The sequence below is a fragment of the Ambystoma mexicanum genome, chromosome 9, assembly GCF_040938575.1.
Source record: "Ambystoma mexicanum isolate Mex_15411 chromosome 9, UKY_AmexF1_1, whole genome shotgun sequence".
Classification (NCBI taxonomy): Eukaryota; Metazoa; Chordata; class Amphibia; order Caudata; family Ambystomatidae; genus Ambystoma; species Ambystoma mexicanum.
Window position 1 is genome coordinate 783,504,759 of NC_090931.1, and position 26,575 is coordinate 783,531,333.

The 26,575-nt window shown below is 47.1% G+C and overlaps 1 protein-coding gene across 3 annotated transcripts in view; it reads right to left on the reverse strand.

The window, feature by feature from the left end:
• GTF3C3 (general transcription factor IIIC subunit 3) overlaps positions 1–26,575 on the reverse strand; it is a 598,047-nt gene that overhangs the window by 6,817 nt on the left and 564,655 nt on the right. For 2 of the 3 annotated variants that reach the window (XM_069615720.1, XM_069615722.1), the window contains one exon: positions 16,666–16,818. The exons of the other annotated variant lie outside the window; for it this stretch is intronic. In XM_069615720.1, the coding sequence (XP_069471821.1) occupies positions 16,666–16,818 (153 nt within the window). The remainder of the gene's footprint in view (positions 1–16,665; positions 16,819–26,575) is intronic. 3 annotated transcript variants of the gene reach the window in all.

Below are 26,575 nucleotides of genomic sequence, written 5' to 3' on the forward strand. Positions count from 1 at the left end.
CAAATCCTCTTTTGTGGTATCGTGCTGGCTGAGATCTATCAATTGACCGCCTGATTAATTATCCTCAAAGAGGCACTCACTGCTGGTGGTTGACCGAGATTCTCCTCCAGAGCTTGGGGACTCCCGACAGAGCGCTGCCTGTGGTGGACAAAGTCAGGCTCTCTATGGGATTTCACCAGCACCTCAAGAGGCAGTAAGTAATTTCAATACAGGGTTTTGCAGTCCTTGGCTTTCCTTCTTCAGAAACCCTGTACACTGGGCAACCCAGTAACTGCCATTACACAATGTGAGTCTTGGGTTCACAGCAGTCTCCCAGTATGTTTTGGCCACTCAGTTTAAAATTTCAGAGCAAGAAACGATTCTGCTTGCTGCGATGCATGGAATCGAACCTTCTTATCATATGGTTGCTTATTCCGCTCTCCATATTTTTCAGCAGCAGCTTGGACTGACTAGTGTGCTTGTTCAAGTTTCTGCTGTAACTGTTTAACATACTTCAGGAACGTCTCTTGTTCATTGCCACCAGGACCCATTCCAAAACACAGGTCCACTGGCAATCTGGTATCCTGTGTAACCCTGTTGCATCATTTTGGGTGTGATTATTGTCATGCACAAGCAGGTATACATGCTGCCGCCAACATGTTGTATGTTCAGTTTCATCAGCAACACTGAGATGTTTAAAAGGGGCTTGTTGGATATATTCTCTTGCCAGCATCAGCATTTCTCACATTTACAGACTAGCAACACTACAGTAACTAAGCGGCAGTTCACAGCTTGCACTGAAGCCATTGTAAGCTGGCCACTTGGTGATATTGCCAGCTTGGCAGATGGCATTCACTTATGGTATTGGCATTTCGACCCAGTGAGCATTAGCTGTAATGTCTCTGTTGTGAGGTCTTAAGGGCAGGGTGACAGCATCCACATTCGTTCTCCCTGGCCAGAACTGCAGTTGGAAATTGTATGTCGACTGGGCAACTAACCAACTATGTCCCGTAGCGTTGAGTTTGGCGGATCTCAGAAAAGTCAGCAGGTTATCTGTTCTCACAGTAAATGAAAGACCAGAAGGGTAATAGTGAAACCTCTCAGGGACCTACCATTTAGTGCTCAAAACCATGTTTGTGAACATGGTCATGTTTCTCAGCTGGTACTAACCCTCTACTATCAAAAGCAAATCTATCACTGCTACTCTCCTCCAATCACCTCAGGTGGCACACAAGATGCTCCATCCTTCTGGAGACTGGACTGCTACTGTCCAGTTGTTGCCATATTACAATGGGCTCTAAGGGATCAGACTACTGCTCCGATGCCAAGAAGAAATCTCTCTGTTGGCTAATGCAATCTTCCTACTTGCCTCACCGATAGCCATACCGCTAATGTAGCTCTGCATAAATAATCTGAAGTCCCCTAAATGCGAACTGAAGAGGGCACCCTGAGGCACTACCCTGGACAGGCAGGCTGGCGAATCCCTGTGTCCTCAGATTAGAGTTATAGGAGAAGACTTCCCAGGCCTATTCTCTGCCTTTGGGTAACTGCCCAACTTTCTCCTCAGATAATGCTTTCTGTCAGTGAGTTTACAATATCTGGCAATTTTAGCGGTGGAATCACTGGGTTGAGCCTTTTGCCATGTCCTTTTGATTTCCTTGAGTCGATCTGATCTGTCTTTTTTAAATGATTGCTGCAGTCTCTGAAACCAAAAGGAAGAGGTGCGAATATCCACGCAAAAGTCTCTGGGGGCATCAGGGTCTCCCGGGTCCCTGTAAGACCAGGACTGACTTTGCCTCGTCATTGGGATAGAGTTTGGGCTTTCCTCAGTCCATGTGACCCTAAACTTCCTGGTTGTTTGTGATTGTGCAGACGTGGAAACAGGCTCTTGGAACCAAAGTTATCTGTGTGCATGTTATTCCCCAATTAGAGGAACATGTGCAAATTCCCTAAGGGGTATGGATGCATATCTCGGACCTCACCTTACCACTAGAGGGCTTCATATCCCAAGAAGTCAAAGTTTGTATTCCAGTGGTTTGGTCATGAAACCAGGGCATTTTGAGTTTAGTTGGTTTCATGTGACAATCCCCTGCTAAGCAAACAGGCCACTTTCGATGGAACAAGGGGATCGCCCATATTCTGCATCTAGGGCCACCACTCTAAAGCATGGTGGGGGGTTCCTTGCCCATATAACCTGAGTATTGCTGCCATCTACAATCAACTAGGGCATCGCCTCACAAGGCTTACTGACCAAGGCCAAGATTAGTGAGTTTTCAAATGGTGGTGGCAAGTAATGTTTTATTACCTTGAGTATTGGAGGGTGGCCAAAAACAATGGAGTGTTTGCAGGATAAGGCCGGTGTGCAGGGGAAGGAAGAGCTCGTAAATCACTCCAGTTCACCAAAGTTGCTAAGGAGCTCACAGTATATTAAACAGAGGACAACGGCATATAAGTAATACAAACATGGGCATACATTACCCAAATATGTCATGGTTATATTCTATGGTCACGTCTGATCACACCTATACATTACAGAAGGTTACAGAGGAATTTGTACGTATATCAAATCTTCTTCTAGAAGGCTTATACCCTCACAGCACTCCAACCTTGTACCAGGGCACACTATGCCTGCAGCTCACATTGCGAACATTTAGTTACATAAACATTGGCTGGCCATCTCATAAAGCGAGGCACTCGCTCTACAAAAATACAGCGTAATCCAAGTCAGTAGCAAGGTCATACAGATAACGGTTAACAGTTGAAATAAATATAGATTCTTCACAGACAGCACACACCTACCACCTTCCCTTCAAGGGCTGGCAGTTGCACTGAAAAAACATCAGTAACAGGCGTTTTGCCTTCATAGCCCAAAATATAGATTTTTCTTCACCTCAGTGAGATTACCCAGTTGAATGCAATTCTACACACAAAATGGCTGAACATTGGTTCTTGTAATTAGTACCCAGAACCAGAGCTCGAAATAGCTGGGAGCTATTTAGCTCCTGCTTCTTCCCTAGGAGTGCCCGATTAGCTCAAAAACCAGTTACTGGGCAGTACATTTGGCTCCCCAGGCCAACTGGTGCTTTATAAACACCCATGTGTGACATTAAATTTCAGTGTTTGAGAATGCAAATGAAGGAGAATTAGAACACATCTAGGACATATTTTTATTTATATATATATACATATATATAATAGATCATACATAATAGGTTAATAGGCAAAAAGTTAATGTGTGCATCTCATGTGTAAGTTACATTTGTAGTACCAGATCCTGCTTACTGGGGGATGGCAGACATCCAGGAAATGGTTTTGCTGCTCATTGAATCTTAATTTTGAACCCTGCAGAACTTACCACTCGACCCTTTGGTTTGTTTTTACAAACAACTAACATCACCGGTCAAGTGGCACAGCGAGTAGAGCGCTCGCTTTGACACCCGTGCAGAGCCTGTTAACGCAGGTTCGAATCCCGGCGGGGCCAAACTCAGCCTTTCATCCTTCCGAGGTCGATAAATGAGCACCACACACCGTGGGTAATAATAAGCAGCGCTCGGATACCTGAGGGTTTGTAGCGCTATATAAAAGCCTAATTATTATTATTATTATTATTTATCAATGCCAGATAAACGTGCACACTCTTCATCCCCCAGGGGCATGGAATGAGCAAGAACTCCATCCCTTTTCCAGACGGAGGAGGCAATTTTCACACAGCACGGTTTTGTAACTACAATAACTGTTATTGCTACTATTATCAACATTATTTTCACTATCCATCTTTCCCTCTGCGTACTAAATATCGAGTTAAACTATTGTGGGATATAATCCAAATCAGCAGTGTTGTCAATTGTGTGTCAGAGATGCAGGATTGCTGTGGCTGATTGCCATCTGCTTCGGAATGGGATGTTTTTTCCTAACTGAGGAGATTGACGCCCCAGAGGTAAGTGCAGACACCATGGTGCTTGTTCTTGCCTGTGGGGTTACGTGATGTATACCAAGCTTGTGGTAGGAGGAGGCACACCTAATGGCAGCAATAGCCAGCATGGTTCAAGTGAAAACAGTACGGATGCCTTATAGATTATATTGATGGTTCTATTTCGCTGCAAAGAATGTGCATCTGTACGCCTGCTTCACCTTTAACACTGTGGGCATGTACGTCTACTGAAAGAAAGGTTACTTCTAATTCAATAGGTTTTAAAAATATGTAAGATTTCCAAAAGACAATGTATACCCTGGACATCAGCCTTTCAGAGCTATATCCTTGTATCCAACAAAGAACGTGGGTGAACCAATAGTGTTGTTCATACTAGTAGCTTTGTTCATTTACAATGCTTTGGAAAATTAGTAAGGAATACGTTCCTTGTTTGTTTGCTTGCTTGTTTGTTTATTTATTTCTATAGCGCTCTGGACCCAGGATTATAGGGGTGCTTAGTACAAGTTTACAAGGCACGGTACAGGGTAATAAACAGTGAAGCTAGAACAATTTAAATAGCAATTATATACAGGCAGTGAGGGTGAAAGCACCCAATAGTATCCTTACCCGTATCTCCGGTTCTCCATCATTGATATCTTTCATAGATTCACATGCTATGAATATTCCCCGTCGTCTGGCTGGGAATCCTCAGTAACAGAGCAGTTTGAACCTAAACTCAAAACTTTCAGTCAGTCACTTTTGTGCTCCATCATACTAATTTTGGATCATACTGCTCACAGCCAATATGAACACCTACCTTAGCTCCTCCCCTGTTGGCCATCTTCAAATTTGGCAGCGCACGTAAGTGGCAGTAAGGGCCAAAAGACAAGCCAAGTGGGGTAGGGTCACAAGTGAATGTATAAAAGATATGAATGCTGGAGAACCGGAGTTGCAGGTAAGTAACTTATTCCTTGTCCAGCATTGGATCTTTCATAGATTCACATGCTGTGAATGGATTACAAAGCAGTATTACAACAATAGTCTTGGGTATTGGGCAAGCTCCTAGCGCAACTTACCACTGGAGACTTACCCACCTCACGCAAAACATTTCCGCAGAACTGACTGGCCGACTCTGGACTCTTCCACAGAATGTCTGTCGACACAGTAGAACCTGGTGAACGCATGCACCGATCTCCAGGTGGCTGCACGGTAGATGTCAGGCAATGGAATTCGGGAGAGGAAAGCAGTGGTTACAGCTACTGCTCTGATCGAGTGAGCTCGGGGACCTGCCGGGAAGCGGTCTGCCGGCTTGCTGATGACAGAATGAGATGCAGGCAGCAACCCATCTTGCAATGGAGGACTTTGAGAGAGCCTTCTGAGGCCTAGAAGGTCCAAATGATACAGTCGATCTGTTGTACGGAAGGACTTAGTACAAGCCACATAGTACTTGAGGGCGTGCGCCACATCCAGCGTGTGCAGTGTTCAATCTGCTGGAGATGTTGGTGTGCCAAAGAATACAGGCAGAACCACCTGCTGATTTAGATGGAAGGCGGATGGCACCTTCGGCATGAATGTTGGGTTGGAACATAGGACAGCCTTTTACCGAAAACACCTGGATCTCCTCCACTCACCTGGCCAAAGTTATGGCCACCAAGAAAGCCGTTTTCCACGAAAGATGCTTGGCGCATGGGCTCAAACGGTGGTCTCATGAGTCTTGCAAGTAGCACATTGAGCTCCCATGCTGGAGCTGGACAACGCACAGATGGGAAAGACCGGAACAGCCAATGCAAAAACTCCTTCACCAGCCGGTGAGACCACAGCGATGGCACCCCTGCAGTCCGGATGTACCTGGAGATCGCAGCTAGCGGCACCTTAAGGGAAGAATGCGTTAAACCAGACTGAGCCAGGGACAACAGATATGGCAACAGGTGCTCCGTTCGGATGGTGTGAGGTTGCAGACGTTTGTTTTTGCACCATATTTGAAAACGTTTCAACTTGCTCTTGTTACATTCAAGCTGGATGGAGCCCTAGCGGTAGCCAGGATTGCCTGGGAATCCTGCGTAAGGGACAGAGCTCCAAATCCTAGGAACACAGGTGCCAGACCATCAGATTGAGAGAGGCCAGGTCATGGTGCAGTACCGCTCCCTGATTCCTGAACAGGAACGACTGCTGTGGGGACAGCTTGATCGGTGTTGCGGACGAGAGAGCAAGGAGGTCTGAGCATCAAAACTATCCCGGCCACGCCGGAGCCACTAATAACAGTTTGCACTGATACAGTCTGAAGGTGTGGAGGACTCAATGCACCAGAGGGGGAAATGCATAAAGGAACTTCCTTTCCCATGGAAACGCAAAGACATCCCCCAAGCTCTCCGGATGGGCAAAGCGTCTGGCAAAGGTCTTGCTGTGACTGTTGTCGTGGGTGGCAAAGAGGTCGATCTCCGGACTGCCCCACGTTTGAAACAAGTGAAGCTGGTTGCTGTGCAGTTCCCACTCGTGTCAAGAGCGTAAATACATGCTGAGGGAGTCCGTCAGAGTGTTCTGAATTCCCGGCAGATGAAGGGGAATGAGAAACATGCAATGCTGTAGAGCCCAATGCCACAGGGCTTGGGCCTCCCTGGAAAGCTGTGGGGACCTTGTTCCTCCTTGCTTGCGGACATAAAACATTGACTGGTTGTCAGTGTAAATTCATACCACCTTTCCCCCTCAGGAGGTGAGGAAAAGACTTCAGGGCCCAGAATATTGCTTGTAGCTCCTGTAGGTTGATGTGCTGGCTCTTTAACTCCTCCGACAAAAGGCCGCTGGTGTGTTGGTCCTGACAGTGGACACCCTAGCCCTCAAGTGAAGCATCTGTTCTGACAGTGGCCTGATGGTCCGGCAACATGAAGGAGGCGCCCTGTACCAGATGTTCCCTCACTGACCACCAGCGAAGGCTCTGTTTGAAAACCGGTGTTAGAGAAATGCGGTCGTCCCAGGACCCTGAGGCTTGGATCCATCGGGCATCCAGGAATTCCTGCACCGGTCTCATGTGCAACCGGCAGTTGGTGATCAAAGGGGTGCATGACGACAACATCCCTAGCAGGGATTTCAAGTTGCGAACTGGCATTACCCGGGTGCTGTTGAGACAGCGCACCCTGTGTAGAAGAGCTGCCATCCTTTCGTCTGAGGGTCTGGCGCTGCAGGTTTGGGTGTCGAGCCTTGCTCCGAGATAGATTGCCTGTTGAGATGGAACCAGGCACGACTTTGGGAAGTTGATGGAGAAACCCAGCTGCTCTAGACATTGTAGGGTGGTGGCAGTGTTGGTTTCTGCCAGCAGATAAGGGGGGGCTCTTACTAACCAGTCGTCCAGATACAGGTAGATGTGAATGCCCCTCCGCCCCAGGTGAGCCACCAATGGCGCAAGGCATTTGGTGAACACCCGCAGAGCAGACCGCAGGCGGAATGGACTGGCCTTGAACTGATAATGTACTCCTGCCACCATGAAGCGAAGGTAGCGCCGGTGTGTGTGGCAAATAGGGATGTGAAAGTAGGCGTCCTCGAGGTCGAGGGATGCCAAGAAATCTCCTTGTTGTAGCTGGGACAACACCTTCTGTAGCGTGACCATGCGGAAGGTTTGGATGTTTAGGAACTTTTTGAGCACCCTCAGACCTAATATGGGCCTTCAACCCCCTGACTTCTTGTGCAGAGACTTTTTCCCTTACCGGGAAGTAGCAGGAGTATACTCCTGGGCCCAGCTCGTCCTTGGGAACCTTTTCTGCTGAAGAACTCGCACTTCCTGAAGCAAGAGGTTTTGCAATTTCTCTGGATTGTGTGCGGGCGGAATGTCTGGTGCATAGTCTATGAACTACAGCAAGTGGCTGTGTTGGAGGAGGGATTGCACCCATTCATCAGTCGTGATGTGTGTCCATTCTGCGATGAACCTTGACAGTCGTCCTCCCACAGGGGTGCTGAAGTAGGGGGACTTGGCCCTGTGCTGGTCATGCTGGTTTGCCAGACTGGCCTCTCGACTGGAAGGAGTCACGGTGTCGCTGCAAACCCCTATAGGACTGGGACTTTTTTCTGTACTGGCCCTCTGATGAGTACAGGGTTTTATAGGAGGAGGAAGACTGGTACGTGGTGCGGCTATCCTGCAAAGTCCTGCGATAGCGCCCTTTTCCTGAAAAAAGGACTGGCGCCACGGCTGTAGTGTGCCAAAGGAGTGAGCGGTTTCCATGTCAATTTTTATGAACTGTTTGGCCTCATCCACCTTCTTTCCAAAAAGGGCAAATCTGTCAAAGGGCATATCCACAATCCTGCACTGGTCATTGAGTCAAAAATGTGTGGCCTTGAGCCAAACCTGCCTATGTAGGAACGCTCCATTCCCTAGCTGGCAAAACCAGTGTCGGCAATGTACACAGAAACTGTAATGGCATGGTCTGACGCCAACTCGCCTGCATGGACGATGTCTAAGGGCTCTTGCTTTTTGTCATCTGGCAAGTACTCCAGTGAGGGACCCAACTTGTAAAACAGCCTGCGACTGTAAAGTGCGAGTATGGCCATTGCATTAGCCACCTTGATAGTCGTGGCTACGGTAGTAATGATCCTCTTACCGAAGGCGTCAAGGTGTTTACCTTCTTTGTCTGGGGGAACAGAGCAGGATGAAGAAGGGTCAGACAACCTTTTTCTGGCAGTTGCCGAGACAACAGGTTCTGGTGTGGGTTGGGTGCGGAGGTAGGCGGCAACTAATTGTGCTGACCCCTTCTGGGGGGACAAGCGATGTTATCAATTTCCTTGGAAGGTCCGGGGGCCTCTGAGCGAGGTTGCCCGATAGGTTCAGTAACTGGGTCTGGAGCAGGCAGCCATTGTTGCAAGGTCACCACCAGAGTTGTTCAAGTAGATAAAATGTCTAGTGACATGTCTCTTTCTGGAGGCAGCAATGTCTGTGGTAGATCGATGGCTTGAGCTTAATGTAGAGGGGGTAAACGGGTGGCCTGATCAGGTTTGCCTTACCCCGCAGTGAACCTCGGGAGGCGATGTCCTTCATGCTGGCGACGACAACACTGACATAACATCCTCCTCCCATGCTTCCTCCACATCTGATTCGGATAGACTTGGCTCTGGCACCACAATAACACTTGGCAGCAAGGCCATCCCAAGGTTTGGGAATGATGCCCGTGGATGGGCCGTCAATGCAGAAACTGTACTGGTGTGGGTGTCTGAGACGCCAGTGACAATGGCAGCGGCAACAATGGTATGGAAGGAACCATTTTTGCCCGTAGACGAGGACGTCAATGGTGTCGTCGATGAGGGTATCAGATCAGTGGACGTATATGCCGTCGACGAGATTCTTGTGGTCTTGGCTGTTTACGTTTTCATCTATGATGCGGTAGTTGTGGCTGTGGCTTTTGACTGTTTAGTTGACGGTGTGCTGTTGGACGGCATCAATGGCATTGGTGTAGACGACCTGGAGTGAGGCTTGGTTGTCGACAATGACGGCCTCGTCGCTGATTTCGATGACATGCCTGTTTTCGACATTGAAGGCGAAGAGTTGTCCACCAGACATCGGCGTGGACTTAGAATGTGTTGCCTCCCTGAGGCGATGGAAAAGGCCATGGCTCTCTTCCTCTGTCGACACCCTTTGGGCACAGACCTTTGGTGAAGACCGGTCTTTGTGCGAGGATCTGGGCTCGTTGCTGGTCGTGTCTTTATGCCACTTCTTGCTGGTGGCTTGGACTTCATGCAAGCTACACCTCCTACTAGAGGTGGCTCGCTGGCCGTCCTGCCCCACCCTAACGAGGCAGTACTCCTTACTGAAATGGAGTTAGCGGCCTCGACGGGGCACCCTCGAGCGACGAGACGAGATCACTGTGATGATCCCTCAGCATCTTGTTGTAGAACATCTGGCAGATTTCGCAATCTTGGATGACAGCGTGGATGAAGGCAGTAGAGTCAGTCATTGTGGGGATCCTCCACTTAGACATCCTTGAGTCCACAGCGGTCGAAGGCCTTGAACAGGCTTTTCCTTGTGGAATCTGCCATGAGGTTGGCCCAACTGCGCAGACACAGCTTCGCCGAAGATTACTGGAGGTGGGAACGGTCCACAGAGGTAGCACTGTCACTGCCAATGCCGGTGGTCGAGTAGACATCGAAAAAGATCTGTCTTTCGTAGAAAAGTTGTTTAATTCCAATTTTATTCATAGAAAGGTTGAATAGTTGATTTTTGAGAATCCCTACACTAACGTGCAGTAATAAATCTGAAGATGGCCAACAGAGGAGGAGCTAAGGGAGGTGTTCCTATTGGTTGTGAGCAGTATGACCCAAAATGACTATGGTAGAGCACAAAAGTGACTGGTAAAGAGACTTTGACATAGAAGGCCCTGATACTGAGATTTGAACTGCATCCTCGTGCTAGAGAAGCCAGAGACTGTATAGTATAGGCCCTTTTTATTTTGACAGACTCGGCTAGGACTGCGTTTTTATTGTTTGATGGTCGTAGGTTGCTCCCATCTTTAGATTTAGGATTAGATAGGCATTTTTTCAAATCAATTGAAGTTCAATAAACACCCCTGAACTGTGATCACTTGTGTCCGTTTTACTGTTGATACCATGTCTTCCATACAATAGTCACCCCTTCCTGTATGGGTGTATGGCTCTGAGTATAGCATGTACACCTCTCAGAAAATGAAGTACCTAGATAGGAAGGTTACCTGTATTTGAATAACAACTTAGAAATTTGATGAAAGTCAGATCCAGACATTTTTCATTGCATTAGCTGTCCCATCGGGTGGTCTTTGGGACAGGGAATTTGAAACCATAACACTCAATAATATAGAACTTGACACCACTAGGGAGTTGCTTGTTTCTTGGCTAAAGGATGCCAGGGATCTCGGTCTGCAGCCCATTATACTTCTTTATTGCTAACAGCTATACTGCCCAGAGCTGCATTAACTTTAAAACCCATTACTATGCATATGTGCAATGGATGATGGCTGGTTGGTTTTGTTTAATAAATGCAAGAACGTGGCTATCAATGCCCTGCATTATATAGAAATGAGAGATGGAACACATTTCAGCTCACAGATTTCAGCAAGATTTAATGCATATTGGACATTCCAGTGATCACAATATTCCAACTGTATCAGCAAGATTGCAGATTCAACTGAGCTGCTGATGTGAAGTGTTTACAATGACAGTCCGCTCCCTAAGCCCCTGCTCTGACAGCCATCTTCAGATTTGGTAAGCACGTAAAGTGGCAGTATGACCAAGAAGAGCCACAGACGGGGCAGAGGGAAGGTTGGCATGTGAATCCATGCCAGACCCATGCTGGAGAACAAGGTTACCAGTAAGTAACTTGTTCCTTCTCCAGCATAGGGTCTGGCATCGATTCACATGCTCATGACTAACAAATACACAGCAGTACAACATTACACAACCACGGGAGGTGGCAAGGCTCAACAGAAGCAATTCACTTTTACCTCTGGAACAGACACACCTCAAAGGAACAGGTTGCATAGCACTGCTGGGCCGACTCTGGACCCCTCCCTGGAATCCCTGTCAACGCAGTAGAACTTTGGGAAGGTGTACGTGGACCTCCACATAGCAGCCCTGCGGATGTCCAGCAGTGGCACACCAGACAGGACCGCCATCGTTGCAGCGATCGCTCTGGTGGAGTGGGCTCTCGGACGGCCAGGCAGCGATCAGTTCGCCAACCGATGACAGTGCATGATGCAGCCGAGAGCCACCTTGAGATGGCAGCCTTGAACAAGGCCGTCCGATGGTTCACAGGACCAAAAGTCACAAACAGCTGTGAAGTCTTTGAAAAGTCTGTGTGTGCCACATAGAATTTAAGGCACGAGCAACGTCTAGCAAGTGCAAGGCCCTTTCAGTTGGTGACAAAGGTTTTGGGAATCAAACGGGTAACATCAAAGGTTCATTGTGGTGGAATTCTGATGGAACCTTCAGCATGAAAGAGGGGTGAGTCCACAGCACCACCCTCGATCCATGGACAGTCACCTATGGCTGTTTGCAGGATAGGGCCTGTATCTCACCCACCCTCCTTGCGTAGATGATAGCCACAAGGAAAGCCCTTTTCCACGAGAGGTACTTGAGTGACTTGATGCATAGACTCAAAGGGGCCCCCCATGAGCCTCGTCAGAACCACGTTGAGTTCCCACGCCGGGGTAGGAGTCTGCACGGGCAGGAAAGATCGAAAAAGTCCTTTGAGGATCTCCTTGACGAGTCAACGAGACCAAAGTGTAGACCTTCCTGGAGACCTGGTGTAGCGTGAGCTAGCTGCCAGATGTACTTTGCGAGAGGCGTGTGTGAAGATCCTCACCATCTTGCCCTTCAGAGAAGGAAGGAACTACTTGAGGGCCCAGAACACTGCCCGTAGCTCCAGGATGTTGATATGGAGATCCTTCTCCTCCGGGAGCCACAGGCCTCTGGCGTGCAGATGCCCGGTGTGGGCTTCTCAGCATTGCCGGTAGGCGTTGTTGGTGACCGTTTCCTTGAATGGGGAGTTCTGAAATCCTCTGCCCCGGGGGATGTTGGAGCAGACGCACCACCACCTTATCGCCCACCGGAACTCGTTGACAAATCGCTTTGAAACACATTGGGCCTCATTACGAGTCCGGCGGTAACCTTGCCGGAAATTCTGGTAGGTTACTGCCAGACCCGTATTACCATTCCGCCTCAGTGATTGCCGGTATCACCAGGGCATGACATCCCTTTGACCCGGTAATTTCGGAGGCAGAAATCAGTAAATCCCCATTCCCATGGAGTCCCAGGGATGGGGACCATGGAAACACCGGCTATGTCTATGACAGAGCCGGTGTTTCCATGTCCGCCTGCAGGCGGGTGGTGTTAAACCCGCAAGGTCATACCTGGCGGGAGTGACACCTCCCGCCTGCAGGACACTTAATCAGCCGGTCTGGAAAGAACGGTGGTGGTGGATTTACCACCACTGTTCTTTCCGGACCGGCAGGGTCGTAATGAGGCCCATTATGTATAGGCGCTATATAAATAAACTTAATCATATCAAAGTGATCTTTTCCGCAAAGTTCCCGGACAGTTGTATCGAGCGAGCGTCCAGGAACTCCTGAAGAGGTCACATTTGTAATCTGCAGAGCCGGATGATGTAGATGCAGGACAAAATCATGCCGAGCAAGGACTTAATGGTTAGCACTGTGGCAGTCTTCATCAACAACAGACGCTGCACCTTCCCTTGATTGGCCCCAATCCTCTCCTCTGAGCGTGATGCCATGCAGGACATTGTATTGAGTCTGGCTCCCAGGAATAGTGCGTTGTGCAAGGGTGTCAAGCAGGACTTTGGATAATTGATGGAGAACCCCAGATCCATCAGTGGCTTGACGGCCACCACTGTGTGTCTGACGGCCAGCTCTCGTAAGCGGGCCCGTATGAACCAGTCTAGGTACGGGTATACGTGTATTTCTCGTAGACGCAGATGGGCCGCCACTTGTGCCAGGCACTTTGTGAACACTCTGGGGACCGACTTCAACCCAAAGGGTAGGGCCATGAACTGGTAGGGCTGTCCCTGAACCACGAAAAGTAGAAACTTTCAATGTTTCCTGTGAATGGGGATGTGGAAGTAGATGTCCTCCAGGTCCAGCGATGACAAGAAATACCCTATTTCCAGTTGGCCGAGCACATGTTGCAACGTGACCATCCTGAATTTCAGAGACTTGAGGTACTTGTTCAGACGGCGTAGGTCTAGAATGGGCCTCCAGCCCCCCATCTTCTTTCTGATCAAAAAGTATCTGGAATAGACTCCCGAGCCCTGGAGTCGCCGGGAAACCAGCACCATCGAGACTTTTCATAGCATGGCCCGTACCTCCTCTAAGAGCTGAGGGATGTGCTGCTCCAGACGGGCCACCTGTACTGAAATTCCAGGGTATGTCCTTGGGCGAGAGCGTCCAGCACCCATCTGTTGGTGGTGATATTTTCCCACTCGCTGCCTAATCTCGTCAGCCGGCCTCCCACCGGGGTGCACGCCCAACATCCTGGTCCGTTCAGCCCTGAGGGTGACGCTGTCCTCTGCCACTCTAGGCCTTGGACTGGCCTCTGTAGGCTTCCTGAGTCGTGGATCTGGAAGGCTGACGGGACGACGAGCAGAACCCTTTCGATCACCTGCCCGACTTTCCTATGGAGGAGCGAAAAGAAGAGCAGTGCTGCTGTAGGGTGCCCAAGGAACGAGCTGTCTCCTTATCTGCCTTGATGGCCTGTAGGGACTCGTCGACGCACTTACCGAAAAGGTCATCTCTGCCGAAAGACATGTCCAGTACCTTCGCCTGGACCTTCTGGTGGAAATTCGTGGCCTTCATCCAGCCTTGACGACAAAGGCAGACACAGTTCCCCATCTGCCGGAAACATCCACCGCCACAGTGATGGCGTGATTAGACACCATCTCTCCCTCCTGAAGAGAGCGATTGCCTCCATCCTCTTGTCGTCCGGGACGAACTCCAAAATGTGACCCAGCTTTTACCACAGCTCTATGTCGTACCTGGCTAGGATTGCCAGTGCGCGGGCAACCTTGATAGTGGACGCTGCGGTATAAATCACCTTAATTCCCATGAAGTCTATCTTCTTTCCCCTTGCTGTCCGGAGGGACTGAAGACAAGGATGGGTTAGATGACCGTTTCCTCGTGGCCGCTAACACCACCGCATCCGGCGATGGTTGCGAACTCAGGCACTTGGGTGCGGACTCCGGCACCTGGTACTTCTTCTCCAGCCTATCTTGCACGGCTCCAGCCAAACAAGGTTCTTCAAGAGGGCCAGGTCCTCCTCCCACACATCGTCCAGGAGGGTACTGCCATGATTGTCTTCCTCTTGGCCTCGTGCCTCTAGTACAGGAAACCCTCCTTCCTCTTGGCCTCGTGCCTCTAGTACAGGAAACCCTCCTTCCTGGTTTCTTCGGGTAAAAGCTGGAACAGCTCGGAGGCCCTTGTGATTATGGAATGAAACATCCCCACCTTGTCTGGTGGGGACGCCGTAGGTTGCGGGGATCCGCTGCCTAATGCGATAATATCGTCGTCGTCCATCCCCATGCCCATGCCTGGGTCTGCTGGGGGACAGGGTGCCTGATGCAGGTGTGAGGACGTCGGATGACACTTCCGCTTCTTTGCTGGCGGTTGATCAGACGGTTGATCAGGGGTCTGGGGGAATCTGTGGCATCCTCTTCTGGATCTAAGACACCAGGGTGTGGAGGGTCGATAGGATGTCCAGAGACAGATCCCTTGGCAGAGCTGCCGTGATTGGAACACTACGCCTTGCACCGTCATCGCCTTCATCGTTCTCCTCTACCAGGTCCTTGGGGACCATGCGTAAGGACTCCAGGGTCCTTGTTGTCTATGGACAAAATTTCCATGGCCTGGGCTACAGCCTAGGACTGATCCGGGGCCTCCTTGCCCCCGCCTTTTTCCACCCTGAGGGGCTGGAACCGGATTCTTTGACGGTGTCCCCTTCTCCAGCGTGCCGGCAGACTTTGTCAAAGTCACTACGGCGGCCTTGCGCCTCGGAGGGAGGGATACCTTCAGCGTTGTGGGGGCTACCTTCTCAGGGTCAGCTCCCTTAGCTTTCGAGAGAGCCGCTGTAACTAGCTCTATCGTTGACGACTATTTATCCTGTACCGCCTGGGGAGTTCGGCCCTCTTCTCCTCCGTCCGTGGCTTCTCTGGCTTCTCCTGCAGTTTAGCCGGGTTGGACGATTTTCTCTTCGAGGAGGAGCTTGAATCGAGGCAGAGGGTGATGCCGATCACGCCCTGTCTGCCGTGGGATCCGCTTCCCACTTGCGGTTCTTGGACTTATCTTGGGGCCCCACTGATGAGGAGCCCTCACAGGACTTAGAAGACCGCTCCTCGGATGAGCCGGCCAGCCCTGAGTGAGGCATGACCCTGCTCGGAGCATGCGGCAGAGGCCTTAATGTTCAGCCACGCTGCCAGTCTACTGTGTCTGTCCTTTGTCGGCTTCTTGGAGAATCTCGCAATCGTCTTCCTTGTGGCCCGGGTGCAGGCAGTAGAGGCATTGCAGATACTTGTCCTCCACAAACACGTTTCGGAGCCCGCACTTGGTGCAGGACTTCCAGAGGGACCTTCCTTTCGTCATCTCCTCCATCATGGTCAGAAGGCGCGAAGTAGGCCTGATGTCCTTCTGGAAACTTTGACGGGCACTGAAATTCACTGACAACGAATCCCCGCTGTCGGCAGATAGAGGGAAGAGCACAAAGGCTCTTTTGGAACAAAAATAGAATCTTTTTCCACGAAAAAACACAGAAAAACTTAGAGGTAACTTACAGAGCAAACTCCGCGACTCACAACACTGAAGCGTGCAGTAAAAATCTGAAGATGGCTGCCAGAGGAGGTGCTTAGGGAGAGGACCGTCACTGGATGGGGTCAGCATGACACAGAGGACAGTGATTGGTTTATGGTAGTAATACAGTTTGTACGTGAAAAAGAAACTTTTTCCTTACGACAGGGAATATTCATGAGCATGTGAATCCATGCCAGACCCCATGTTGGAGAATGTGAAATCTGAGAGGTCATTTCCAAACGCATTTGTGTGTTGCCACTCAATATCTTAAGCTACTCCCCATGTCAAGTTGTATGCATATGCTCAGTGTCATCCACATTTTCACAATAATTTAGATTTCCAGAAAATCTTGAACAAAACGTTCTACAGCATATGTTTAGAAAGCTTAAACAGGCTGTGTTATGAACACTGATGTTCAAATGGCACACGCTTATAAAGGTTTTGCACTTAGTTGATGAGGTGTAGGAGATGCTGTACCTCTAATTTTAGTGGTGGTAGTTGAAGTGCTTTCTGGTAGTAGTGAATTGCAAAGTGTGTTAAACCCATCTGGTGAAGTCCACGGCCTAGGTTGTAATACGACTCCTGGCACGGCCCACGAAGATCCAGATACCGGTTCAGAAAAGAAAAACCCTGCAGGAAAAAATGTCAATAGTTACATAAATGCCATGGACTTTGCATGAGGTTTGCTAACTGGTGCTGCTTTTGTAAAATGCACTTTCTGTATATGTATGCATTATATAGTACAATCTGTGGTATATCAGAATCAGGAGACAGACACGACAGCAGGTTATCTGAATGGTTTCTTCAACGAAAACAAGGCCTAAGCTGCCCCCAAGCGTAGGAGTCTATGCCCTACTCTACAAAGAAAAGAGTACTTGTCAGGATGTCTTACATAAAGTAAGTACTCAGCCCAGAATCCTATTCTATCCCAAATTCTGTCCCAACCACTACAAAGGAACAACATAAATCCAACAAAGACATACTTTGGGCAATTGCACATATAAAAGGGCAGGTGGCGGGTTTCTGACTCCCACCGTGGTGTCTCTTCCCTATAGATTCCTTGCATAGATGCATAGTCCCAACTATGCAATTAGTGTCTTTTCAGTTCAGTTGGTAAAACCTACTTCTCACTAGTTTCTAGTAAACTGCAGTCAGAACAGCTTCTTCTACCAAGTCCACAAAAGCACCTTGTCTAAAGTATGCAGGAAATGTGACGAGAATAACATCAATTTGACAGATTCAAAAAGCACTGTATGCACTGAATTTGGTCAGCCCAATAGCTGCAGTCCTGTTACATCTGTGAACGATTATCATAAAGGACATGCTGATCCAGGGCACATTGGTTACTCAAGTTCCTGAATGAGGGAATGATGTGTCCTGAGGGGATGAGACTGTCCACAGGGCCCCTTCATATTCTGAATCAACAGTTAAGTAACCGCTGAAGCCCCCAGGTGGCCTTAATTGGCAGCTTCAAAAGTGCCACTCAAGACACATGGACAGAGATAAAGAGGGAGAAAAGGGGAGTAATCATACCACTCTAATGCAAAGTCCTAAACTTCTGATCAGCCTTGGTTTCCTACATCTTCCAAGCCCCTCACCACTTGTGGAGAAGCAGTGACTACTAAAAATGACTCTGTAAATGTGACCCTCATTGGCAACTTCAATGTTGAAGCTAAATGCTTTGAGAATTCTTCCTTTTAAGCCCAAATCAATGGCATCATCCCTGTAAAGTTTTGGTTCTTTAATGTCTGCCAGCCAGTGCACAATCATACATAAGTCAATAAAACCACTATAATTGACTGCTTCACCCAGAGACTACGAGACTTCCGTCATCAACTGCAATACAGATGAAGATACAAATATTTCTTGTGTCAAAGAAGAAAAATATTCCCTTGCAAGCAACATAATTGGAAGAACATTTAGTGCTCACGTTTGTCCACAAGAATGTACTGGCTATCATGAATGAGGATCAGAATAATTAACTCCATCATGTAGAAATCCTATCTTCACATGGTCAAATGACATCCATGCATAGGCCCAAATCTGAATATTTGGATTTATGCCTGCCTTAGAGCCAGAGAGTTGGCAGAATTGAACGAGTGCAGCAGTTCATTTGTCTAAACACACAAACAGAATAACCCACTGAAAAGAATGCAGCTTGATTCAATGCATATGACATTCATATTTGTAATATGTAGCTCCTGTGAAACCCACACAGCAGTTTCACAAAGCTACAATGAGGAACTAAAGGCAGGTTTCTGGCATTTTGAAATGGAACATTCTGTAACTATGACCAAGTCCGATGTTGTAGGTTGGTGAAAGGACTAGGCATACCATGGGGGTGCCACTTGATCTGTGATGCAGGCCCCGAGAGGGTAAACAGAGAATCCAGTGGTTCCCTATTCTATCACAAGATTCAAGAGTGCCAGCCAGCCCAAGACAAAACAATTCAAGTCTTGTAGTCTCTGGGTGAATTCAGGTCCCTTTAAGGAGCAGTGGGGTGGATCCAAAACTGCAGACACCAATACAAAAGCAAGGGAACCATAGGCTCAGTGTGGGCATGGCAGCAGATAACCATGGAAGGGAGGCTGATCCTAGTAGAGAGAAAGTAACGTTATTTCTGAACAGACAATTGGCTGTACTAAAGGAAACTGCTCCATCCAATAGTTAATATCACAAGTCCAGTAGAGATAACAAAGTGTTTGAACCCACAATACACACCTTACCCTATCCTAAGTCTGGAGGTACACTCTCACCACCACCCCGTCCCACAACTACACTCCGTCCCACAACTAATCTATTGCAAGTTCCAAAATAGAGGATGGCCCTAATGAGGTCTTGGTCCGAGTTCGCACAGAAACACAGGCATAAACAATAATCAGTTGAAATGCAACAAGGAAAACCAAATCACTATCTCAGTCCAAATTAAGCAGCTGAGAGCATTACTTCCATTAGGAACCACAAAGACCGTCCACTCAAGTAAAATATGTTTACCATCTACAGCAGGGGCCTAGGAGTTAGAAGCTAGAGATTCCATGAGAGAACCAGAAGGGCGGCAAGCAGGTGGTGTAAAAATATAGAGGAGCTTGGTACAAACATGAGGTGACTGAAGGGAAAGAGGAGAAGGAGCAGGAGGAGAGAAAGTTGGGAGAAGCTGGGAGGAGGTCAATTAGGAGAGGCAGAGAAAGTTACAAGAACAGAGTTGGGGACAAATGGAAGAGAACAGGAGAAGGAGAGAAGTGAATCAAGGGCATAAAGAAGTTACCAGTAAGTGAAGTAGATGTAATTAGATGAGATGGAGCCAGGAAGGAGGGCAAAAGTCATTTGGAACGGAGCAAAGAGTCAAAAGACGGAGAAAGAGCGTGTGTCAAGGTAGAGGAGTGGAAACTAAGAGAGGAGGATAAGATGGCCAAAATGTTGAATTAAGTTGAGGAGGGAGGAAGGAGAGGAGAGTTAGACAGCTGAGGAGAGCAGGAAGCAAGGGAAAGGTCAAGAGAAGGAGCAGGTACCCAAAGCCAGGGGCATTAGCCCGATAGGAAGCCTATCACCCCAATGTTAACAGAGACCGTGGCAGAGTCTGCCGATAGCAATTGCAGTCTCAGTTTGAACATTCACAGCCCAGAGTGGTCTGGTACATCATCAACAACATGGGCCATGATCCAAGGGGACCACGAGTCCAACGTGGTGCATATTTATTCTGAGGGTGACATCCTGGCATGCGCAACAAAAGGTTGACCATGTAGGAAAGCGCAGAAAGAAGTGTTGAAGCACAAAGAGTCTGACTTTGTTTGACCCATCGGCTGGCGGAGTCAAAGGGAACAAAGGGAAGGCAGAGGAACTGTGGTTTTAAAGAAAGCTCAATTTGCTCACCATTGTTTTCCTAGTGTGCCCCGGAACCTATTTTCCAGTTTACCATAATCTCTTAGCTCATTTGTTTGTGCAATAAACCCTTTTAAACTTAATATTCAGAACCTCGAGTTGTTTGTTCATCCTTCGACCGTTACATGTTTCAGTGTAAAGCCTGACCATAGGACCCCTAAATGCCCTTGGGTCTGTTAACCTCAGAGCCTCTCAGTCCTTTCAGGATCCAGAGGTTTTAAGCTACCCACAACCTACGAGACAGGACAGGGGTGTTGACTAAGGTCCATTTGTCTAGAAATCATGTTAGGAAGAACCAAATCCCTCAGTTAACTTCAGGGCCCCTGCAGAGTTCCCTTGGCTAGGGAGAGGTAAGGGAAGACGATAGCCCACCAGAACGAGAAGGCACGCTCCAGTCTCTTACCTACCCCTTCAGCTACAAAACTTCCTGTTCATGTGAATGTTTATAGTTTCAGTCAGAAGGTCACTGGAGCCTGTGTTGGGAGATGAGCGCATTATGTTACATAACACATCCTAAAATGCCAACAGGACTTGTTAGTTACATGTTACAGCAAAAGAGGACTGACTTTGGCAAATAGAGGAAAGCATTGGATCAACACAGAGAATGCTTAACTGTATCTGTTTGTGGGGCTGTTGTGATGGTTCTCTGTGTGCAGTACAATGATGATTTAATGTCCTAGTTGGAGCAGGGACAATGTTCATGCACTATGCTCCCCGTGCAGCTGCCTGAAAGCATGCCCCATTGAAATGTGCTGAAAGCAGCTTAACACGAAGAAGCCAATGCTTACCGAATTCTTGAACTAGGCAGTGCAAGCCTCAATGGAGTGGTCCGATCCATGAATGCTGAACAGATGAATCCAGGGTAGTGCCCTGCCCCCACAATGCAATCTTGTATCATGCACCACCGTTGCCATAGGCACAGGAATCAAATAAAACTGGGTATTTTGCACTCTTTTAGTCCAATCACAAGGCTTGCATGAAGCAAAACCCAATCAGAGTGCAATTACCTAATTACAAAGTCCCATATGTTTGGCAGAGGAGTAGAAATTAGATGTCTAGAGAGCAGAAGAGTGTATGGTGGTGCAGCAAAAGGGCTAGAATACGAGAGGAGGTGACAAACAAGCAGAAAGAGGTGGCACAGAATGAGAGGAGCAGAGAGGCGGTAAGAGAGACAGAATAGCTATCAAGAGGAGGAAAAAACAACCAAGGAGAAGAAGGAGGTGGAGAATAAGAGCAGAAGAGTGGGAGATGACAGAAGAGTTATCGGGATGTGGAGGAAATAACAGAAGAGAAAGGAATGGTGGCAGGTAAAAGGAGTTATGCAGCACAGTCAACAGCTAAAAACAGGAGAGTGGAAACAGGAAGGTAGTGGAAAGAAGTTTAAAGGAGGTGAACCAGTGGTTACAACAAGGGGAGTTTATGATAAGTTGAGAGGAGAAAAGCCAAGAGGGGAGGCTGTGAGAAAAAAGAGCAGAGGAGCCAATGAGGAAGTGGACGTGTGTGCAGGGAAGAATATATAGAAGGAAGGGTAAACATATAAGGTGGAAGAGGTGTGCAAGACAAGTGGCATTAAGCTAACAGAGTGTTTGAGACCCAAGGAGAGACTGTGACAGGGCCTGTGACTGGCACCAAAGTGCTTACGTCGGATAACCCTGAGGCAAAAAAACCTCTCTTTGTTAAGCTCCAAAAGACTGGCCCACGTTAAGACAACCTGGGATGATACTGGATCCATATCAAGAGAAGAACGATATCCAGACAACCTCTACCAACCATCCAAACATAGGACATTCGGATAACTGCTTTTTGACCACTTGCTGGCAGAGACTGGGTGAAGGGGGGAGAACTGAGGGACTGCAGTTTGTAAGGAAAGGCTAATTTGCTTGTTTATTTGATTGCCCACAACCATACTTCCATTAAACGTATTCCCTTTGCATGTCTGTTGTATAATAAAGACACTTGGACCTTGAGATGTTGGCTTCAAGTTGTCTGTTGATCCCACTGCTGTGATGCATAACCAAGACAATCTTCTACCAGCCATGTCCATTTCAATTTCGGGTCTCTACCCAACTTTCCCTTAACCATGTAAAAAGGCCTTCTGCTGCTACTGACCTATCACCCGGTAGGTCCATACTAGTGTTCTCTAGAGGATCACAGGGTTTGAAACATGCCAATGGAAATCAGAGCCAGTAAAACCATGAACAACAAAGAGATAGGTGGACTTGCCGGACAGTAGACGTTTTGGAGTTTGTGAGAATAAAGAGATCGGGATGGGATTCTAGCAAGGTTGGATGTTAATGTTATTAGTAACATTAACCTCCTTAGATGTTAAGACTTAGGTCTTGTACCGCGCACTGTTGCCACTTGTGTGGTCTCTTGGCGCTGTGGTGGATCTGCAATGGAAGGGGGTTGAGTTTGTTAGTGGCATTGAAAGGGATAAGAGCAAGAGAGCTTTGATGTGCTGTTGGCCGCTTCAGTTGGGAGAAACCGGTCACAGAGCGTTGGTCCGTTTTCGTTTGGTAGCCGTCATGTGGTGCTGTGGTATGGTTGTACGCAGTTTGGTTTCATGTTGGGTGTTGTGAAGTGTATGCGGTAGAGGTATGTTTGTGTTTAGTTTTGAGTTTGAGGGTGAGAATGTAGAATGGTGAGTTTTCAGTAGTTAGTTGGGAGCCATACAATTCCCACTGCCAACAATCCACCAAAGTGTGATACATTTCCCACTCGCAACAATCCACATGTTTGTGATACATTTCCTACCCACAACAATCCACCTAAGTGCAATAAATTTCCCATCCCCAACAACCCACCTAAGTGCGATACATTCCCGACACCCAACAATCCAACTAAGTGCAATACATTTCCTACCACCAACAATCCACCTAAGTGCGATACATTTCGGGCTCGATGCACAATATGGCTAATTTACACAATGAGGCTGGATGCATGTGGTAATTGTATCAGCCATTGGGGCCGAGTGTGGATGTGCTCAGTGATTTATGTATTTTAAATCTAGAAACTGTCAAGGGCCAAGCAATCAAAAGCTACTGCAAAGTCAGGACCTATACTACAAGTGTTTTCATTGAACAAACAGAAAACTATGGGATTAGGTTTGAGTGAGGTCTTTTTGTGGGGAAACAGCAGAACATAACCAAATCTTGCTTCTCTAGAGGAGTGTGTGCAAATGCTGGGGATCCTATGGAGACTGCCAGCTTGTTTGCACCAGCAAAAAGCAGGCAGACTCCATTGGGATCCATTGTAAATACTGCATGCCATGCGCGTACATGGTAGGTGGAGCTAAATTCATTAGCATGGCGGAGTGCAAAAGTACATGGCAAAAGGTGGCATACACAATTGTATGATGCCTTTTGCCCTGCACTTTTGCAGTTTGTGGTGCAAATGACCAATATTCTGAGGTGGGGACGCACTTACATTGAAGTGTACATGTAACGGGTCCATGCCGCCGAATGATAGGACTCATGAAAATTAGCTCGAAAATGTCTCCACATCACTCCACAGAAGGTGATGTGTGCAGGAAAAATAAACAGAGAACAGAGTTCTCCTGCACCAATAGCCACGGGGACTGATCAGTGCCCCCAAAACAGATGAACCTAGCAAGATAGATTGCACAAAAAGGCTTTACTTACCTGTGAAAGTCCAGAAAGTTTCAACATAATTGCAAAAGTAGGGTGTTCCATTGATCTCTATGTTGGGAAAGCAGCATCAAGAATTTTTTTCCTGAACAACATACTGGGAAGAACGGGAGTGGCGCCATACAAGGGTAAATAGGTCTCTGCATTGGTTGTACCAGAGCCAGTTATGGGTGCAACACCAGTACCACATGCAGCAAGTTCTGGGGGAAGTTAAGCATATGGTCTGTGCAGGACCTGTTGGCACCTGCAGGCTCATGTGCTGCATTATGCTGAGAGAAACCCTTGACAGGATCCAAGGTAATGAAACTTACATTTTTTCCAAAGATTCTCTTCTCATCCATCAGTGATGGCGGCTGAGGGGGGGATTTCTTTTCTGCGGTAATACTAATTTGATTGGTCTTGGCTCCCAAGTTTGTTAGCGGGCAATTATCCTCAAAAATAACAAACAAGTCTCCAGATAGTAGATAGAGTCATTATTGACTCATGGAGAACTGGGGTTTCATGCATATGTTCCAATTGGAAAGCAAAGTTCTTAAATCCGCAGATGTGGCATTATTTCAAGAGACTTGGCTTAGATCAAATTCAACAGTAGCTGGCTTTTTCGACATTGATATCTCCAGTGTATAAGAGTCCAAAGGGACGTCCGGCATCAGGTCTTTTGTCGGTAGTAAGAAACTCAAGTGTTTTTGGTTTATATGAACGGTTCAACCCAAATTCATTTAATCAGGTTTCCAAATTGAAGTGGACAGAATGTAATCTGAAATGTATTGGTCTTACTGCTTTGATAAATGTGTATTGGAACCCATTAGCTATATTAACTGATTTTTTTTTAATGATTTAACCAACGTACTGGATATTTGCCTCCAGTATGATGAGATTTAATCAATTATTATGGGGGATGATTTTAATGTTGCTTGCTGTGATATGGCTGATTGTTTGCTAGCAATATCGAATGGGAGGAAAAAAGCTTAATTTAGAGGGCAACAGTTACTGACCATAATCGAATCTAGAGATCTCAGTATGGTCAATTGGGTGATGAAAGGAGATATTTTGGCACAAGCTACTTTGAAAAAAAGACACGCATTTGGCTCTAAATGGTTATGTCTTTGTCTCGCGTAGCATTTTTCCTTGTTTGGCATCAATGCTGGTAGCTTTTAATCCCCAAAGTGATTATCCAATATTGTCAACTAGATGGCACTGAGATCAAGTCAAACAAGCCGCCCTACAATATCCGTTTGAATTGGCAATTAACCAGCGATTAAATTGTCTGAAATTGAGTAATTTGAATTTGGATACATTTTAAATGGATTTGAGAGAGGTTTTTGATAAGGTTTCAAGAGGGGAACCTTGCCCATTGGGCATCTATACAGAGGTTCTACAATCTTTTAGGACCCAGCCACCGGCATTGGGTAAAACTCAACTAAACATAGACATGACTATAATCAGCTATTTAGGGAAAAGGAGCAGGCATTGAGAAGCATTTGAAAGGACCTGCCCCCTATGATTTGAGGCTAATTAATACACGGAAGTTGCTATTCAAAAAATGGATGAAAGGCTACAGAGAGATGTAGATAATATGTCAGCAGCCCTCTCCACTAGGAGAACAGATTTGGGGCCTGTTAAAACAGGGGGATTCCATTCAAATGGCTTCTCGATCTAATCCGATCTCTAATGATATTTGGATGCAACATTTTACACATTTGTACGGATGAGAGGTATTTTGAATATTTTAAAAAGTATCCGGTTATATCAGACTGGCCTTTAGACTTTGAATGCCAGGAAAAAGCTAAATTTAGAGGGCAACAGTTACTGTCCATAATGGAATCTAGAGATCTCAGTATGGCCAATGGGGCGATAAAAGGAGATATTCCGGCACAGGCTACTTGTAAAAAAAGACACTCATTTCGCTATAAATGATTATGTCTTCGTCTCTTGTAGCATATATCCTTGTTTGCTATCAATGCTGGTAACTTTTAATCCCCAAAGTGATAATGCGATATTGTCAACTAGATGGCACTGGGATCTAGCCAAACAAGCCCCCTAAAATATCAGTTTGAATTGGCATTAACCGGGGGAAAAAACGCCTGAAATGGGAGTAATTTGAAATTGGATACATTTTACATGGATTTGGGAGAGGTGTTTGCTAAGGTTTCAAGAGGGGAACATTGCCCATTGGGAGTCTATACAGAGGTTCTACAATCTTTTAGGACCCAGCCATCGGCATTGGGTAAACCTCGACTAAAACATAGACATGACTATAATCAGCTATTTAGGGAAAAGGAGCAGGCATTGAGAAGCATTTGAAAGGACCTGCCCCCTATGATTTGAGGCTAATTAATACATTGAAGTTGTCATTCATAAACTGGTTGAAAGGCTACAGAGCTGCAACTCTGCAGAGAGAAGTAGAGAATATGTTAGCAGCCCTCTCCACTAGGAGAATGCATGAGATTGGGGGTCTGTTAAAACAGGGGGATTCCATTCAAATGGCTTCTCAATCTAATCTCATCTCTAGTGATATTTGGATGCAGCATTTTACACATTTTTACGGATGAGGGCTATAGTGAATATTGTAAAAAGCATCCATTTATATCAGATTGGTCTTTAGACTGATCAAGATGATTTATTGTATTTAATAAATAACAGTAGTTGGGGAAAGAATGTTGAGATCACACAAAACGCTGCAGACTGTGTGACTATCGTCTTCCCTGGATTCCAAGGCAGGGGGAGACAGACTTTGAGACTGTTGATTGCAGAAACAAACTATTTACTTATTTCAACAACAGACAAGTCATCCAATAAATTGCTCATCACTTAAAGGAGCCAACCTGTTATTTGTTTGCATTGAACTACTTTATTTTTGT